At 48.5% G+C, this 14,223-nt stretch overlaps 1 protein-coding gene across 1 annotated transcript; it reads left to right on the top strand.

Moving 5' to 3' along the window:
- The first annotated feature begins 3,518 nt into the window (after positions 1–3,518).
- LOC125549454 (uncharacterized) lies at positions 3,519–4,497 on the top strand. The gene is made up of 2 exons (XM_048712860.2): positions 3,519–3,691; positions 3,795–4,497. Exons 1-2 carry the CDS (start codon positions 3,575–3,577, stop codon positions 4,056–4,058), a joined length of 381 nt encoding a protein of 126 aa, XP_048568817.2. The 5' UTR covers positions 3,519–3,574; the 3' UTR covers positions 4,059–4,497.
- Positions 4,498–14,223: the final 9,726 nt, after the last annotated feature.

The raw sequence follows: 14,223 nt of genomic DNA, 5'->3' as shown, positions 1-14,223 counted from the left end.
ATAAAGATTGATATATTGGACGACTATATTCGGACACCGGAAGTGTTCCGGGTGATTTCGGAGAAAACCGGAGTGCCGGAGGGTTACCAGAACCCCCCCGGGAGAAGTAATGGGCCTTATAGGCCTTAGTGGAGAGAGAGAGGGGCGGCCAGGGTGGGCCGCGCGCCCCCTCCCCCTCTGGTCCGAATTGGACTAGGAGAGGGGGGGGGCGCCCCCTTTCCTTCTCCCTCTCCCCCTTCCTTTCCCCCTCCTAGTAGGAGTAGGAAAGAGGGGAGTCCTACTCCTACTAGGAGGAGGACTCCTCCTTGGCGCACCATAGGGCCGGCCGGCCTCCTCCCCTTGCTCCTTTATATAGAGGGGTAGGGGGGGCACCCCTAGACACACAAGTTGATCCACGTGATCGTTTTCTTAGCCGTGTGCGGTGCCCCCTTCCACCATACTCCTCGATAATATTGTAGCGGTGCTTAGGCGAAGCCCTGTGACGGTAGAACATCAAGATCGTCACCACGTTGTCGTGCTGACGGAACTCTTCCCCGACACTTTGCTGGATCGGAATCCGGGGATCATCATCGAGCTGAACGTGTGCTAAAACTCGGAGGTGCCGTAGTTTCGGTGCTTGATCGATCGGGCCGTGAAGACGTACGACTACATCAACCGCGTTGTCATAACGCTTCCGCTGTCGGTCTACGAGGGTACGTAGACAACACTCTCCCCTCTCGTTGCTATGCATCACCATGATCTTGCGTGTGCGTAGGAAAATTTTGAAATTACTACGTTCCCCTACAATTATAGCTTACGTCAATGATGAAGTAGTGAAACTCGAACGTTGGTCCTGCGAATTAAGGGTAACCGAAGCCAAAAGCGAATGCAATGACTCTAGCTTATAGGCAGCCATGGACGAAAGGCGATATAGAAGAGGAAGATCAAGGGAAGCAGGGGAGTAAACAAGCGTGCCACTAGAGTAGGGAAAATTTGTCCTTTGTTTTTCAAAATTGGAAAATAGTCTTGTTGGTGGTGGCAGCTTGAAAAGTTTGAAGGTTGGGGCGACATCCTTCCAGACAACCACCTCATCCTCGCCCGCCCCTTTGCCCGACAGATCTAGCTTGAAGCGCTACGCACTGGCTACGAATCCCATGCGCCCCGCCAGACAATGATCCCTCACTACACGACTGGTGGCAATCGGCAATGCAATCCGTCCCAACACCCATGCGGAAGGGCCTTGGTACCATGACCCTCCTCGTCCCATGAATGATATGGAAATATCGCAACGATTGCGTTTTCAATGGAGGACATCCATCGGTGAACACCCTGCTAACGAAGATCAAGGAAGAGGCAGCCATTTGGGATTGTAACAACTCTCTCTCTCTCTCTCCAATGCAATGAAACGCAAGAGAAAAAAAACATCCTTCAAAACAACAGAATCGACGGCAGGAGTCCCCGGAAGAAAATCTCAAAACTTCACGTTCTGTTTTTCTGAGGCGATCTCAAAACTTCAAATGCAGCAAGCCAGTCGCCTTTTTCTTTTTTGAGGAGAGCAAGCTAGTCGCCTGGACCGCCCTATTGCCGGATATGGCCCAGTGGCCCAGCCTCTCCTCAAGCCCACCCAGTTCTGAAATCCCCAGCACCGCAACCATTTCGGCTTTCCTCCGCTGGCGCAACCCTAGGCACAGCACGGCCGGCGGCGAGGCGGCGTAGGCATCCGGCGTGGGTCGTGCCTCCGTTCCTCGCCCCTCTGGCCCGTGCGCACAGTGTCGCCTTCCCTGTTCGTTTTGCTTCCTGTTCTCCGGCGCTCCTGCAGCAAACTGAGTGACTCTGTAAGTTCGTTTTACTCCCTGTACCTTCACCTGTATGGCTAAGTTTTATCGAAAAATTATTAACCCAGTCGTTCACATGCTTGTTTAGATCCAGTTGGTTAACTAAATCCAGTGCTAATTTAGATTGCTTTAGGTTATTCTCTAGATCTGCAGTTCTAATTTCACAGAGTTATTATTGTCATATCTCGCTAAGAAAGATTAGTTAGTTAATTGTCAGCTGGAGCCTACACTAAAACTTACTACATGTTTTAAGTTAGTACATATCGATCATTCTTATTGTTAATGTTTGAATTAAACACGCTGTGGCTCCTGAATTATTTGAGTGCAAGTCCACATCTAGGTTAGAAAGGAGGGCCTGTTCAGGGGTAAATTGACTCTGTCCTGAAGTAGAGTTGCATTTCATCATTTGCCCAGGTCGACAGCATCTCAATTATATACCCTAAATTGTTTGTCCAATTGATATTTTGCGGAACAAGTTTTCTTGTTCATATCTTGTTCGCCTCTTCTTCAATTGATGGCACATGTATTCAACAAAAGAAACCCATTTCCAACTTGCAGCACAACACATGGTTGCTCTTCAAGTTCACAAATGATAATCAAGCTTTTCACCTTACCAATGCAGTGGTCGAGTTCAGTTCTTTTCATAGAAACATACCAGACTTGTTCCTAAACTGCCATCCCTTTGTTGTTTCTTATCTTTTGTTTTTCTATGAACAAACAACTTTCTTAATGTACCACTTAATTTCTGCATGTATTGTATTTTTACTGATATGTGATAGATCACATGCTAATTTAGGCATCCTGTCTTCTGGAAATACTAGGACAGTCTGAAGCAATGAGTACGTGTAAAAAGGCCAGGGCGGAAGATACATCTTTTGTGAGTTCAGACAGACTGAGCAGTCTACCTCCAGAGATAAAGTGCGACATCCTCTCCTGTTTGAAGGTCGAAGAAGCGGCTAGGACTAGCATCTTATCAAGTGCCAGCAATATCTCTGCACGATGGAGATTTCGCACGAACCAAGTTCGTTATGTTAGTCGATATGGTGCTAGCACTGTACAAGGGAACCATAGAAGAATTTGATATATCAGGTAAAAGAAGTTACCATGATGAATTTGCTAGGTGGATCCTCATGCTGTCAAGGAGATCACCAAGATAAGTTAAAATCAAGTTGAACTCAGGGCCAAGGTATAGGATTCCCTCATGCCTCTTTTCTATCGTCGATCTGAAGTCTCTGCGACTGAAAAACTGCATTATCAGCTTGGCCCAGGTATTCCAAGGTTTCAAGAGACTAACTTACCTCAGCCTGAGCATTTTCTCCTCCACGGATAGGGATATCCAAAATTTGATCTCCTTTTGCCCTGAACTGACTGATTTGAGATTGACTTCTTTTGAGGGCATCAACTGTCTAAACATTCAAGCCCCTAAACTGGAATATCTTTGTGTTGTTGGGGACATTGAAGACATTAATTTGGATGCCCCTAATCTGGACGAGGTCATTCTCTGTCTTGATCAGAAAGCTAAATCATATCAATCTGTTCCACTTGCGCCTAACAAGGAAAGCTATGTCAAACTGTCATTGGAAAGCCTAAGTGGCATAAAAAAACTTGGAATTATTGGCACTTTCATGAAGGTGAGCTATTATTAGCTCCAACATTACTATGGCCTTCTTCTGCCTTCTGACTAATCTGTTTTGTCATTTTCTTTTGTTTTCTTGTTGCGGTTTTTATCAAAGGGGTGCATACTTACGAAGCTCCCTGCCATGTTTACTCGCCTGGAAGATATTGGTTTTATGATAAATTTTGAGGATGAGAGACAAGTCTTGACCGCTTGTTCATTGTTACAGAATGCCCCTAACTTGAAGAAGCTTCTCATGTGGGTACGTATGCCTCCAGTAAATCCTCTCCCACCCTCGGTCACCCGATCCATGTTCATTCCGTTATTTATGGCACCTAATGAGTTGTGCAAAAAAAAAAATACAGAGTGACTCTTCGAGCGCATGGGATCAGGATCAGGCCAGCATTCAAGAGCTTACCCTGCAAATGCAAATGGACCATCTCATAACGGCCAGTGTGAAATGTTTCCAGGGTTTGGACTATGAAGTCGAGTTCGTGGGAAAGCTATTGAGCTGTGCACCTGCTTTGGAAGAAATGAAAATAGAGTGGGAGGCTGAAATGGCCCGCAGCATGGTTGCTGGTGTCAAAACCGGCGGATCTTGGGTAGGGGGTCCCGAACTGTGCGTCTAGGCGGATGGTAACAGGAGGCAGGGGACACAATGTTTTACCCAGGTTCGGGCCCTCTTGATGGAGGTAAAACCCTACGCCCTGCTTGATTAATATTGATGATATGGGTAGTACAAGAGTAGATCTATCACAAGATCAAGGAGGCTAAACCCTAGAAGCTAGCCTATGGTATGACTGTTGTCTCTACGGACTAAAACCCTCCGGTTTATGTAGACATCGGAGAGGGCTAGAGTTACACAGAGTCGGTTACAATGGTAGGAGATCTACATATCCGTATCGCCAAGCTTCCCTTCCGGACACGGGACGAAGTCTTCAATCTTGTATCTTCATAGTCCAGGAGTCCGGCCGAAGGTATAGTACGGCTATCTGGACACCCCCTAATCCAGGACTCCCTCATTAGCCCCCGAACCAGGCTTCAATGACGACGAGTCCCGCACGCAGATTGTCTTCGGCATTGCAAGGCGAGTTCTCCTCCAAATTCCATGTACCTGTCGAATAATGTCCGGTTTCTTGTAAATGTAGCGCTCCTTGGCTTCTACGCCCAATAATGGCCGTCTTCCACGTGTCAAACGAATACGAAAAGTCAGGGTGTTTTTATATTTACACCCCTAGATGCGTGAATGAGCCGCCTATTTAAGGGGATGAGGATTTAGATCCAAATCACACCTTCTCCCCTCCGCGAGTATTCATCAGAGCGTATCCGACAGAGGTCCATTCTATCATGGCCGGCCGCCGCAGCTCCTCCTCTCGCCCTTCCAGCCCTCAGCCTGGAGATTGGGAGAGATGCTCCATCTCGCACAGCGAGCTAGTGACGCTCTAGACCAAGGGATTTCTCCCCCAGCCTATATGGTCCCGGTTCGAGCCGGACTTGCCACCTATAATGGCAGAGAGCAAGCGGAGAGCGCCCCCAATCCCTCCAAAGGAGAGCGGGTATGCCTTGTCTCTTACTTAATAAGAGGGCTCATATTTCCAATTCATCCTTTCTCCGGGGGCTCCTGGAGTTCTACGGCCTCCAGCTGCACAACCTCACGCCTGCCTCCATATTGCATATCGCGGGCTTCGTAGCCCTTTGCGAGCTGTTTTTGGGCTGCGAGGCTCATTTCGCGCTGTGGAAAAGGCTATTCTGCCTTGTGCCCCGTTCTCAGAAGGGGTCAATATATCAAGTGGGCGGAGCCAAAGTGTGGCGCATCGCCGGGACCGGATATCTATCCCGAACCCCAAAGAAGGCATCCGAGGACTGGCCTTCGGAATGGTTTTGAATAGAGGACGTCCCGCTGCCGGATCCTGTCCGGATCGGCCTCCCTGAGTTCGACAATGCTCCCCTAAAGAAGCGCCTAAGCTGGCGTCCACGGAGCCCTCAGAGGGAAAGCGACAAGGACGTTCTTTACCTGATGGGCCGGATAAGATTGTTAGCTCATTCCAGACTGACCATGATCGGGGTCATGGCCGCATGCATCATGCGAGGGGTGCAGCCGCTCCAGTATAGAGATCACCCCATGTGGGACTTCAACGGGGAGGACGACGCCACCCGCCACGGCCGTAAGGGGCCGGATTCGGCTGCCGCTCTAATAAAGATCTTGTCCTCTTTGTACAAGGGAGAAGAGGAGGAATTTCTCCACGTCAATCCACAGGGTGGATTTTCTATGTACAATCCCCCAAGTTGGGTAAGTGGATACTTTTAGTTGCCCATCTGTTTTATATTCCCATCGTTAAATATTCAGTCTAACGACTTCAATGCAGGAACTGCGCCAGGCTGTTAAAGAAATAAACAGCCCTCCTCCACAACCCGAGGATCCGGGACGGTCCCTCGACCCGGCCTCTCAAGAGGATCCGGACTTATCTGTGGAGCTGATTGACGGGGTGTTTCATCAATTGAGCAAGGACAACGCCTTGGTGGCCATTACGACCGATTACCCGGGGCTACTCCCAGCCTCACAGGTAACTCAGACCAAAGTCCTAGCACTTTAAAAAGGGATCTATCCTCGCGTGTTTTTGATTGCCGTATGACAACCGTGTTTTGCAGGGGAGATCCTTGAGACGGGAGGCCGAGCCTGCGGCGACTAGCCAACAGGGGCGGCAAGGCCCTGTGGGCTGAAAAGAAGTGCGGTCCGGACTGAGACGCCGGTGCAAAGGTATAGCGCGCCATCTTATTCCCAGGTGTTATTCCTTCAAGGCATATTAACGCTCGTGCTCTCTTCAGGACGAAGAGACCTCGCTGGACTATATCCGGAGGGGTTGCCGATCGCGCCTCCACCAGCCAAGCTCCAAAGCCCGGTCCGAAAGCGGAGGCGAACACAAGGCGCACAACAGACGCTCCTCCGACAGAGGATGCGGACAGGCTGTCTGCCACCAATTCCGAGGTGGAGGGTGCCATGAACCACATGCGTCGCCAGACAGTTCTTCGCGACGCTTGTTTCTCCCAAGAGGCATTGGATGCTTTCAATTCAGGAGATGCATACCTCCGTGCCGCTCAAAATGGTCTAGCCAGAGCCACGGAGCAGTATGTAAAAGACATACGGGTAAGAAAATTTTGATAATTATATATATACCAGTAGCTCCCGAGACTTGAAACAGTTAGAATAACTGATTTAAGGATCATTTGTTATGCAGGTTCTTACAGAAAAGAATACCCTACTGTCCCAGGAGCTGGAAGAGTGCAAAGCCCAACTTGAGGCCGCACTAGCCGCGGTAGGGGAGCCCAAGGAGACCCCCTCTGGTAATATACGCTTCGAAAGATAAGTATTTTGCGAAGTGCGGCGTGGGTGCAAATCTGACAAATGAAATTGCAGATGGCGCCGGATTAAATCCGGAAAAGCAATAACTCTTGCGCCAGCTGAAGGCTGGTGAGAGTGCGCTGACAAAGGTGAGGCGGGAGAAGAACGATCTCCAAGATGCCAACACCAAGCTGGGCGTTGAACTGAAGGATGTTCGTGCCCAGCTGTTGGACTCCGTTAAGGAGAATCAGCGGCTTCGACGCGACATATTTAGTAAGTGCTTAAACGAACTTTGAAAAAAGAGTTCGGCGAGGAAGTCGACTAACAGAGTAATGTATGTAGGTATGCTAACAGGTCGTCCTGCAGAGGAAATGCCCGGTTCTACGGGTGACCTTCTTCCCGAGCTCTCACAACTGCACGAGCGAGTTCGGGAGGTGATGCAAGGCGTCGCCCAGGCCTTGTGGCCATCCGTCTCCATGCCCGAAGGCCTTGGAGAGCTTGTAGAGAAGCTGAAGGGAGCGCGGCGGCGCTTCCGATTGTGGAAGATGTCGGCCTGCCGTCAAGGCGCCAGGGAGGCCTGGGCCATGGTGAAGACGCGGTACACGAAGGCTGACCCAAACCGCATGGGCGAGGTCGGACCCGTGGGGCCCGATGGGAAGGAGATCCCTGTGAGCTTAGTATACGGCCAAGTAGAATTGGCCGCAAAGTATTTCCAACAGGACTGTAAGCTAGACAGCCTGTTAGATGGTATTGAAGAGGAATACAATCAGTCAGATTGACTATGTAATTTTAATTGACATGTGTAATGCCTTTTCGCTTCAAGCTCGGGACCTGACGGTCCGGAGTGTGTCCGAATACCCTCGCGGTTATATAAGAACCGGGGTATGCATGGAGACCAGGCATAGGGGTCATTAGTGCTTGAACAGACAAGTGCCCAACTAGTTATGTTATATTACATGGTTAGTAAGAAACATCTTCCAGGAAGAATAGTTCCGTTAGGGGTTCCTTTCCCTGGGAGGCATGCCCTAAAGTGCATGTCCATGCTGCGAAAAGAGACGCAGGAAAAACATCTGGGGCGTATAGATAAATAAGTGAAAAAAAGATCATCTTTAGTTCACCGACCGAATATTCCCTTAAGAATGCTAGCTTTCGGCTTCACTCAGTCTGAGGTACACATCCGGCAGACCCGGCAGTAACAATCGCAGAGGTGCTCCCTTTACCACCTAGCCGAACAATCGGGAACGTAGGGGTAAGCACAGGAGCCAGGCAACCCAGCTTGGCCAAAACTTAAGTCATATCGATGCATATAATGGTGAATAAAAGTTATATGCGGAAGTGTGACACATGTGTTAGGCATGAAGCCCGTATAAATAAGCTTCTGTTTAAAGAAGCCCCCAGGTTTAATGAGCGCGGATAGCGCGTCACTTTATGAGCCTTTAAAGGCTATAAGAGAGAGAGAGAGGAGAAGGAGAGAAATGTAAGACAGAAAGTATATAAAAAATGGACAGAGGAAGGAGACGAACACAGAGTCCGGCGCTAGGCATAGAATCTTCGGAGACGGGCTGCGTTCCATGGGTTTGGCTCGAGTCGGTTATCCGATGCATCTCGCAGGCGGTACGCTCCACCAGTCAGGACTTGGTTGATTATGAAGGGACCTTCCCACTTGGGCTTGAGTTTGTCATTTTTCTTGTCTTGCAGGCGTAGAACTAATTCGCCAACGTTGTAATTTTTGGCCCGTACTTCTCTGCTTTGGTATCTTCGAGCCTGCTGTTGATAGAATGTGGAACGGATTTTTGCCACGTCACGCTCTTCCTCCAAGGCGTCCAAACTGTCCTGCCGATCGAGCTTGGCTTCTCTTTCTTCGTACATGCGCACTCGAGGTGAGTCATGAATTATGTCGCAGGGCAAAACTGCCTCTGTGCCGTACACCATGAAGAATGGTGTGTATCTGGTGGTGCGATTCGGCATGGTTCGCAGCCCCCAGAGTACGGAGTCGAGCTCCTCTACCCAGTGCGTATTAGATTCCTTAAGGGACCGCACTAATCTGGGTTTGATGCCGCTCATGATAAGACCATTTGCATGTTCGACCTGGCCGTTAGTTTGTGGTTGATAGACGGAATCATAATCAAGCTTGATGCCCATGTTTTTGCACCAGAGTTTTACCTCATCGGCCATAAAGTTCGTGCCGTTATCAGTGATGATGCTATGGGGGACGCCGTAACGGTGTACAACCCTGGATATAAAGTCTATCACCGGTCTGGATTCGGCCGTCTTAACAGGTTTGGTTTCTATCCATTTGGTGAACTTATCCACCATGACCAGTAAGTATTTTTTCTTGTGGGTTCCGCCTTTAAGGGGTCCAACCATGTCAATCCCCCAGACCGCGAAGGGCCAAGTGATGGGGATAGTTTGGAGGGCGGTGGGTGGCATATGGCTTTGGTTTGCAAAAAGCTGGCAACCGACACATCGTTGGACTAAGTCCTGGGTGTCTGCCCGGGTCGTCGGCCAATAAAAGCCTGTACGGAAGGCCTTGCTTACAAGGGACCGAGCTGCAGCATGATGACCGCCGAGTCCAGCATGAATTTCAGCCAGGAGGTTCCGCCCTTCCTCTTCGGAGATGCACCTTTGAAGGACTCCGGTAGTGCTTTTCTTATAAAGCTCTCCCTCATGGACTTTATAGGCTTTAGATCGCCGCACAATGCAGCGTGCCTCATTTTGGTCCTCGGGGAGTTCCTGCCTAGTAAGATAGGCGAGGAATGGTTCTATCCACGGGGCGATGACGGCCATTATTGCGTGGGCTGAAGGTGTTGTTTCATTGGCAGAGCCTCCAATTATGTCAGAGTGTTCGATGTCGGGCAATGTGGTTAGGTCCGGGCTGTTATTGCCGGGTTCTCCTTCCCATACTACGGATGGCTTGAACAGCCTTTCCAAGAAGATGTTGGGGGGGACTACATCGCGTTTTGCGCCGATGCGTGCCAGGACATCTGCCGCCTGATTATTTTCCCGGGCTATATGGTGAAATTCGAGCCCTTCGAACCGAGCTGACATTTTTAGGACGGCGTTGCGATAAGCTGCCATTTTTGGATCGTTGGCATCAAAGTCTCCATTTATTTGGGATATTGCGAGGTTCGAGTCCCCGCGCACCTCTAGGCGTTGAATGCCCATGGATACTGCCATCCGAAGACCATGTAAAAGGGCCTCATATTCGGCTGCATTGTTGGAGTCTGTGTACATTATCTGGAGTACGTATTGAACTGTGTCTCCTATGGGGGACGTCAAAACGACACCAGCACCTAGACCGGCCAACATTTTGGAGCCGTCGAAGTGCATGACCTAGTTTGAATATGTGCCGTACTCTTGAGGGAGTTCGGCCTCCGTCCATTCTGCGACGAAGTCGGCCAAAACTTGCAACTTGATAGCTTGCCGTGGCTTGTAAGTTATGTCGAACGGGAGGAGCTCAATGGCCCATTTTGCAATCCGGCCCATCGCGTCGCGGTTGTTTATAATATTGTTAAGTGGCACTTCCGAGGCTACTGTTATTGAACACTCTTGAAAGTAGTGTCGCAGCTTCCGGGATGCCATAAATACCGCGTACGCAATCTTTTGATAATGCGGGTACCGTGACTTGCACGGAGTAAGGACAATGGACACATAGTAGACCGGCTTTTGAAGGGGGAATTTGTGTCCGTCCGTTTCTCGTTCGACGACGAGCACTGCGCTTACGACCTGATGGGTTGCTGCAATGTATAATAGCATTGATTCGCCAATGTTTGGCGCGGCCAGGACTGGGTTTGTTGCCAAGATGGCTTTTATTTTCGTCGAGTTCGGCCGTGGCTGCATCCGTCCACTCGAAGTGTTCGGTGCGCTAAAGGAGGCGGTAAAGGGGTAGGGCCTTTTCTCCCAAGCGGGAGATAAAGCGGCTTAGAGCCGCCACGCATCCGGTTAATTTTTGTATTTGTTTGAGGTCCTTCGGGATATCCAATTGTGACAGAGCTCGGATCTTGGCTGGATTTACTTCAATTCCTCTACCGGATACAATGAAGCCCAAGAGCTTTCTGGCTGGAACGCCGAAAACACATTTTTCCGGGTTGAGCTTGATGTCGTATGTTCAGAGGTTATCAAATATTAGCCTCAAGTCATCTACTAGAGATTCGACATGTCTTGTTTTAACAACCACATCATCTACGTATGCCTCCACTATTTTGCCGATCTAGTTTGCCATACATGTCTGAATCATGCGCTGATATGTTGCGCCGGCGTTTTTGAGCCCGAAGGGCATTGTGTTGAAGCAGAATGGGCCATATGGTGTGATGAATGCCGTTGCGGCTTGGTCTGACTCTGCCATCTTTATTTGATGGTAGCCGGAGTATGCGTCGAGAAAACACAACGAATCGTGTCCTGCGGTAGTGTCGATAATTTGATCAATGCGGGGGAAAGGGAAGGGATCCTTTGGGCAAGCCTTGTTAAGGTCTTTAAAATCAACGCACAGGTGCCAGGATTTGTCCTTCTTTGGTACCATTACCAGGTTTGCTAGCTAGTCCGGGTGTTTTATATCTTTGATGAATCCGGCCTCCAATAGCTTGGCTAGTTCCTCTCCCATGGCCTGTCTCTTAGGTTCGGAAAAACGCCGAAGAGCCTGTTTGACTGTCTTGAATCCTTTATTATTTGATGAGAAAGTCTTGAAGACTGTTAATACCGTACTGGTGTCTCTGCGGTGGCTTTCTGTGGCTTCTAGAATTAGAAGATCTTCGCCAATTTTTGCCACCTGCCGGAGTATCCAACATGCTCTAAGGCTGTGAGTTGGTGTGACGCCTTATGCACTGTGAATTTTACAGGGTCCATTGAGCCATCCTTCCAGTACGGTTCCGTGCCCTGTAGAGGGCTTTTGCTTTTTGGTATTGAACCCGGTTGTCTGGCGATGATGCACCCTTTTATTTCGGACTGGGTTTGTATTCAGGGCCGGATTATCCCAAAATTTTATTTCGGTTTTTCAGGCGCTTTCCATTGCACAGTACTTTCGTACTATGGACGCCAAGTCAGCGAAGCGTGTAATATCACGGCGACTTATGGCGTTGAGGATTCCCTTGTCCGTGCAATTATTGCAGAAGAATGAAATTGTGTCTTCCTCGCGCCAGTCCTTTATCCTGTTCATAACCAGGAGGAATCTGGTCCAGTAATGATGTACTTTTTCTTCGGGCTCTTGCCTAATTTGGGATAGATCGCTTATGTATGGGTGGGTGGGTATAATCAAATCCGAAATCTCACCCAATCTGAGACCCAGGGGCCAAGGAGTTTCCGAACTCAGAAGTTTGGATTCTTGGATGTTGTCCAATGAATCTAGCCCGTCGCCTGACTTTAAGTTCAGGTCTTAAGTGATGTCCTCCCCTCCGCGGGTATCCGGCTTGGAGGGATCGGGAATCCGGACATAGCTAGTCCTTAAGATAGATGAAGGGTTGCCGCACTATCCCTCTACCATGACAACGTGATGGGTGACTTGGGGAGAGTTAATCTCTCTCTCAGATCGGGTTTAGGCCCAATCTGGTCGTAATCCATAGCGACTCCCAGGGCGGCGAAGCGATCCAAGAGCTCGTTTAGGGAAGAGAGCTCCATTGAATCTAGCTGCTCGGCGAATTCCGAGCTGACGTGAAGATTGCTTTCAATGACCCGAGAGGTCATTGTCGGCGCAGCAGCCGAACTCATAAGGAAACCACCTAGCCTGAGAGTTTGGCCGACAGCCAAAGCTCCCTTAGCAACGGTGCCGTCTTTAAAGACGGGATGAGGCATCCTTCCTGATGGCGACGGCACAGAGGAACTCTCAATGAAAGCACCAATGTCGGTGTCAAAACCGGCGGATCTCGGGTAGGGGGTCCCGAACTGTGCGTCTAGGCGGATGGTAACAGGAGGCAGGGGATACAATGTTTTACCCAGGTTCGGGCCCTCTTGATGGAGGTAAAACCCTACGTCCTACTTGATTATATTGATGATATGGGTAGTACAAGATTAGATCTACCACGAGATCAAGGAGGCTAAACCCTAGAAGCTATGGTATGATTGTTGTCTCTACAGACTAAAACCCTCCGGTTTATATAAACACCGGAGAGGGCTAGAGTTACACAGAGTCGGTTACAATGGTAGGAGATCTACATATCCGTATCGCCAGGCTTGCCTTCCACGCCAAGGAAAGTCCCTTCCGGACACGGGACGAAATCTTCAATCTTGTATCTTCATAGTTCAGGAGTCCGGCCAAAGGTATAGTCCGGCTATCCGGACACCCCCTAATCCAGGACTCCCTCAATGGTTCTTACCAAGCTATTAGCTCTGCCGAGGGTGTCTCCCATGGCCAAGATCATTGTTACATGATAAGTATGATCCCTCATCACATTGCCGATCTAATTTGCTGCGGGTAGAATTATTTTGGCTTTGTTTATGCGGATGTACCAGCTAGACCTGGTGGTTATATATGTGTGTGCATTGGACTCAAATCATTAGGTGGCGGTAGTGTGTTTTGTTCGGTGGGAGTACTTGATGTGCTATCAGCAAGTGTTTTCCATATGAAACGCTACAAACCATTGTTGTCGTTCCTCAAATGTGTGAGTTCAGCTTGTCGTGTTTTGTGCCTGTGTTCTCTCTATGTTACATTCCTGGTTGTAGCAAATATATGTGTCCATGAGAAGTGATCACATTTAATAACTGTATCAACAAGAAGTGAATCAAAGTAGCTCATACATCACTTCTTGTTGATATTTGTTTCAGGTTCACTTGAATCCGTCTACTTTCGGAGTATCAGATTCGTTTATATTTGTTTCAGGTTCGAATGAATGTTTAATGCTCCTACCTCTCCTTTTTTTCATAAGGGAAATATTTCTATATTGTTGTCGCTTTTAATATGTTGCTTTAATATTTTGTACTGTGGTTTTGTCGTATTGAAGTGAACACGAGCCAGTTATTGTGCAACTGCATTAATGGTATGTGCTCCTGTTTCTTTGTACCCGAAATTAATTGGCCATTTACTGGTGTCATACCTGACCTGGTTAAATTCGGAAGGACTGAACTTACATTGAAAAGCCGTTATCTGATGTTGTTAAAGTCTTCAAAATATTTATTCAAAAAGAGTCTTCATAATATAGAACGTTAAAATGATTCAAGATATTGCCCGTGCAATTGCGTGGGTACGGGCTTGTATGCTATTTATTACCAAAAGTGTCAAAACATTCTTAGTATATCTAAATACCACATTCAAACAAACAAATCCTAGGACGAGTCACTACAGGAGACATACCATTTTCTCTTAACTGTAACTTGTGTTGTTTAATTATATATTGGTATAGAGATACATAACTAAATCAGAACAAAGGAAACCATGTGACACATGTGGTAAGCAATCCAAACTATTCAAAGAGCAGAACAAAGGAAAACATGTGGTCCAAACCACTAGCTGAGGGGGATAGATCCAT

The sequence above is a fragment of the Triticum urartu genome, chromosome 3A (assembly GCF_056163025.1).
Source record: "Triticum urartu cultivar PI428250 chromosome 3A, HENAU_Tu73, whole genome shotgun sequence".
Lineage (NCBI taxonomy): Eukaryota > Viridiplantae > Streptophyta > Magnoliopsida > Poales > Poaceae > Triticum > Triticum urartu.
Note: the sequence above shows the minus strand (reverse complement) of the source record. Positions and strands in the feature narration are given on the sequence as shown.

Bases quoted from the DNA above. Each gene is read 5' to 3' on its own strand.
- LOC125549454 (XM_048712860.2), top strand. From the start codon at position 3,575: ATGTTTACTCGCCTGGAAGATATTGGTTTTATGATAAATTTTGAGGAT. The intron at 3,692-3,794 runs GTACGTATGCCT...AAAAAAATACAG, and splicing joins TGAAGAAGCTTCTCATGTGG to AGTGACTCTTCGAGCGCATG.